The sequence below is a fragment of the Microtus ochrogaster genome, chromosome 2, assembly GCF_000317375.1.
Source record: "Microtus ochrogaster isolate Prairie Vole_2 chromosome 2, MicOch1.0, whole genome shotgun sequence".
In the NCBI taxonomy this organism is placed as follows: Eukaryota; Metazoa; Chordata; class Mammalia; order Rodentia; family Cricetidae; genus Microtus; species Microtus ochrogaster.
The window spans coordinates 23,052,944-23,057,586 of NC_022010.1; the positions used below are offsets into that span (position 1 = coordinate 23,052,944).

General features: G+C 51.5%; 1 protein-coding gene across 1 annotated transcript; it reads left to right on the forward strand.

The window, feature by feature from the left end:
* The first annotated feature begins 209 nt into the window (after positions 1–209).
* Syna (syncytin a) lies at positions 210–2,792 on the forward strand. Its single transcript, NM_001305390.1, has one exon. The coding sequence runs from the start codon at positions 267–269 to the stop codon at positions 2,118–2,120; it is 1,854 nt and encodes a 617-aa protein (NP_001292319.1). The 5' UTR covers positions 210–266; the 3' UTR covers positions 2,121–2,792.
* The last annotated feature ends 1,851 nt before the right edge of the window (positions 2,793–4,643 follow it).

Below are 4,643 nucleotides of genomic sequence, written 5' to 3' on the forward strand. Positions count from 1 at the left end.
GGACTTGCGACAGAAGCCAAGGTAAAGGGAATCTGTCACTGGCTACATCTAAGCTCAAAAGTGGCTCTAGACCCTGATTCTAAGACTTCCAACTCTTCTGGGACCCTTCACCTGTTTGTGTTTCTGTTCTCACAGGTCCGGTCTCCTTAAGGATAACCGGCACAACCCGGAGATTCCCTGACTCCTCGGTCACTCCTGGACCTCAGAGTTCTCAGGACCACTTCCCGTGTCTGTCTGCCACCACCGCCAGCCACCCCCGAAGAGCCATGATCCGCCCTTGGGTTCTCTGTCTCCTCCTCGTTTCTTACCCCTCTGCCTGTTCTGAGAGTTGGGTGCCGCTCATAAACCTCGCCCACCGCTTCCTCAAGGACACCAACTCCTCCTTCTCTTCTGACTGCTGGGTCTGTTTGCCCATCCAAACCCAGCGCTCTCTTGCCGTCCCAGCCCCACTAACAACTTGGACCGACTCACCCATGAAACTTCATATTACATACTCGACCTGGACCCTCTCCGGCCCTTATCCTATCGCCGACCTTGAAAAACGCCTCCTGAATTTCCAACCTTTAACTGCGCATTACTCATTCGCCAATCCCGACCGGCGGGCCATTGCTCTTCTTCAGCTCACGAGCTTAACAGGCATACTCCCGCTACTTTCCCGACTCACCTCTGTGAAATATACTGATGACCGCATCTATGAATCCGCCCAGCGCCCCATATGGGGGCCGCTCTCTACGCAGACCCTTCTCGCCTCCCAGGCCCCTCTCTGTGTATCCCGTTTCTTCAAGGATTCAAAATATGCCACCTTCGTGGGCAATCTCTCTGCCTCCCTCTGCAACCACACCTTCCGTCTTTTGCCCTCGGCGGACCACCAATCCATTGATCTGTCCACCAGCTATGCGTTTGCCGAACTAACCACTATGCCAGGCTCTAAGTGGAGAAACCCCTTACGCTTTTCAGGACCCCCTTCCCTAACCGCAGGGCAGCCTTACTACCCTTGCCCGGTCAATGACATCCATTGTCACACCTACCCAACCACTCCCTGGAGGCACTGTCCTTCCCGTCCATCAAGCACCTGCTACAACCTCACGCTGTTTGAACCAGCCAACAGAAATGACTCCATCACCCTGTCTGTGGACACCACATACTTCAAAATGAAACTCCAGGGACACAAAGATCCCTATCCACTCTTTCAGTACCAGCCCCTCATGGGGGCAGCCCTCTCTGGACAATATTCAATCTGGGAATATGAACCCACCATCCAGGAAAATGGGGACGTCACCCCAAACATCTTCTCACATCTTCTCTCCTTAACGTACTCCTTTTGTCTCAATTCCTCCGGCGTATTCTTCCTCTGCGGAAGCTCCACGTACGTCTGTCTTCCGGCCAATTGGTCGGGTGTCTGTACCCTTGTCTTTCAATACCCAAACATTGAACTCCTTCCCAGTAACCAAACCATAACCGTCCCCCTTTTCGCTACAATTCCCTCCTCGGTCTCCACTTCTCGCGGGAAGAGAGCCGTTCACCTCCTCCCTCTTCTTGTGGGCCTGGGCATCACTTCCGCCCTCGGGTTAAGCATCGCTGGCGTCACCACTTCAACCATCTATTTCCAACAGCTTTCGAAGGCTCTCTCAGACAGCCTAGACGAAATAGCCACCTCCATTATTACCCTCCAAGACCAAATAGACTCGCTGGCGGGCATCGTCCTCCAAAACCGGAGAGCTCTCGACCTCATCACGGCCGAGAAAGGGGGCACCTGCCTCTTCCTGCAGGAAGAGTGCTGCTTCTATGTAAACCAGTCTGGAGTAGTCCGGGACGCAGCCAGGAAACTCGGAGAAAGAGCATCTGAATTCCGCCCGAGCTCCAGCTCTTGGATCCAGGAGCTGGGGTTGGGATACTGGCTGCCCTCGTGGTTGTCATCCCTCTTGGGACCCATTTTCTTTCTCCTCTTTCTGCTCATTTTCGGGCCTTGTCTTCTTAACTGCCTGACTCATTTTGTATCCCAGCGAATGAGTTCTTTCATACAGAACACTACCAAAGGGCACGTGGACAAGATTCTTCTGCTTCGAGATTCCCAATACAAGAGACTTCCCCAGCAGCCCTCGGAGGAGAACGCAGTCTAGCAGGAAGGAACCTGAGCCACAGCTACCTCCCATCTCTATTTACCGACCTGAAGAAATAAACATCATCGATGTTAGCCATGTGCACGCCATTTTGAAAACCTCCATTTTGCTTAAATGGCAGTTTCCCCCTAAACCACAGCAATTAGAATTCTAGGCGCTCTTTTTTTTGATGTCCGTTATCCCTTGCACCCCTCATAATGGCTGACCCTTGACTATGTTTGTGATCACCCAGCATCTCCAGTCACTGCTCATGACTCTTTGACCCCTGATCACTTCCAGCAGCAGAAACTTTTGGCCCCCACCCCCACTCTCCCAAATCTGTAATCATAGATCTCCCTTCCCAACATTTTTCTTGGCTCAAACCCATCCTGATGTAGAAGTTGCTTATTTCCTTGTTGGTCTTTCCTTCCTTGGACTTTTCAGCCACCACCCTGTGGGCTTCTGAACCAGAGGAACTTATCTGGTTGCTGGCTCCCCAGTTCCAGGGACAAGGGTCAACCTTGAATATATTTCCCCTGCTGCTGCTGCTGCCAAATGCACAGAACTGAGAATCTTCTAGACAGCTAAGTTAACTTGATTTACAAGGGACTCTATTATTCCAAACGTAGGCGGTGGTCCCAAATATAGGCAGTGGTCCTACCTCTTGCCACATGTCCTTTCTGTTAAGGGGAGCATTAAAGGGACACTCAGACGGCCTCAGCCACTGAGGCAGTTATGCCAGTCACCTGCCTCCACGTGCCTTTCCTTCATCAGCTATAAAACACGCTTAAAGGGGACTGTGCCACAGTCCCCTCTCCCACTTCTCTCTCTCTCTTTTTTAAAGATTTATTTATTTATTATGTATACAGTGTTCTGTCTGTCTGTATGCCTGCAGGCCAGAAGAGGGCGCCAGATCTCATTACAGATGGCTGTGAGCCACCATGTGGTTGCTGGGAATTGAACTCAGGACCTCTGGAAGAGCAGTCAGTGCTCTTAACCACTGAGCCATCTCTCCAGCCCCTGCTTCTCTCTCTTGCCTATTCTCTCAGTCTAACTGCCCCCCCTCATGTCCCCACTCCGCGACAACCTTTCCCTCATTCACCTCGCCCCCCCCCCATAAACCTTCTTCACTAACATTGCTGTATGTGTGTGTTCCCTGAGGGGCATACCTTTGCAGAGCCCTCCGTAGGTACCCTTCTGCTGCTGTTTTTATCCTTTCAGGGAGGAAGGCCCCCCAACAGGCTCAGATATGTGAATACTGAGTTCCCAGTTAAAGCTGCTGGGAGATTTAGAAGGTGTGGCCTTGTTGGAAGAGGGGTGCTACTGGAGGTGAGCCTTGGAGAATTTAAAGAGCCAGACCACTTTGAGTTTACCGCCTCTGCCTTGTGCCTGTGGTTCAAGAGGTGAGCCTTCAGCTTCTGCTGTGTCTACCATTTGCTGCGTAGCCCGCCCGTCCCCTATGAGAGACTCTCCACTCCAGGACAGTAAGATAAATAATCCCTCCTTTTCCTAAGCTGCCTTGGTCATGATGTTTTTATCACAGCGATAGGAAAGTAATACAGAGGGTAACGGCACTGGTGTCTTACCTAGCATATATGAAATGTACTCCAGGCTAGACCTAAACTCATCACAGTGATGCTCCTGCCTCAGTTTCTTGAGTACTTGGGACCACAGGAATGCATCACCACACTGAGCTCTAAAGCTGTTTCTTAGTGAGAGGCACGAACTGGTGACATTCCATCTGTCCATCTGCCTCCCATCTGTCCATCTGCCTCTAGTGCTGTGTTCTGGGAGGAAACAGAAGGATCCTAGTGCCGTGAATTCCCAGTAGGGCCCAAAATCTCAAAAGAGATGCTCCTTCACAGGGCTGAAGAAATTAGGTCCGTGGTTAAGAGTGCTTGCTTCTCTCAGTTCGGTTCCCAGCAACCAAGACTGGGTAGGTAGCTCACAGAGGCCTGCAGCTCGGGCTTCAGCGATACCTGTTCTCTTTTCTGACTCAAAAGAAACTGCGCCCAGGTGCAGACACATACACATTATTTAAAAAACAACCTTTACACAGATGTCCCCTTAGAGTTGGTACTGCTCCTAGGACAGGGCTGGAGGAAGCCGACAGCATACAGATCCCTGTGTCCCCAGGCAAAGAGCTCACAGAGCACTGGGTACGTCAGCCAGCGTGTCTGTCATTCCAACCCTCGGGAGGCTGCAGGCTGAAGAGTTTAAGGTCAGCCTGGGCTACCTAAATGAGACCTTATCTCAAGAAGCTGAATCTGCGCAGTTTTATTTACAGAAGGAGTTCTCTCAGGAAATCCGGAAGGCTGCAGGGAAAAGCTCCCAGGACCTCAGAAGTCTGGCTCCCGTCAGCGGATTGCAGAGCCTTACGTCCTTTTCATGAAGTCAGCTTCCCCTTCCTCCATCAGTTGTACCAACCACAGGCAGAGATAGATAGATAGATAGGCTTCCTCCGCGGCAGGAAGAATCCAGAACCAGCCAAGTCCACGTGTCTGGAACAGCCCGGTGGTGCCCAATCCAGAACCAGCCAAGTCC

Bases quoted from the DNA above. Each gene is read 5' to 3' on its own strand.
- Syna (NM_001305390.1), top strand. From the start codon at position 267: ATGATCCGCCCTTGGGTTCTCTGTCTCCTCCTCGTTTCTTACCCCTCT.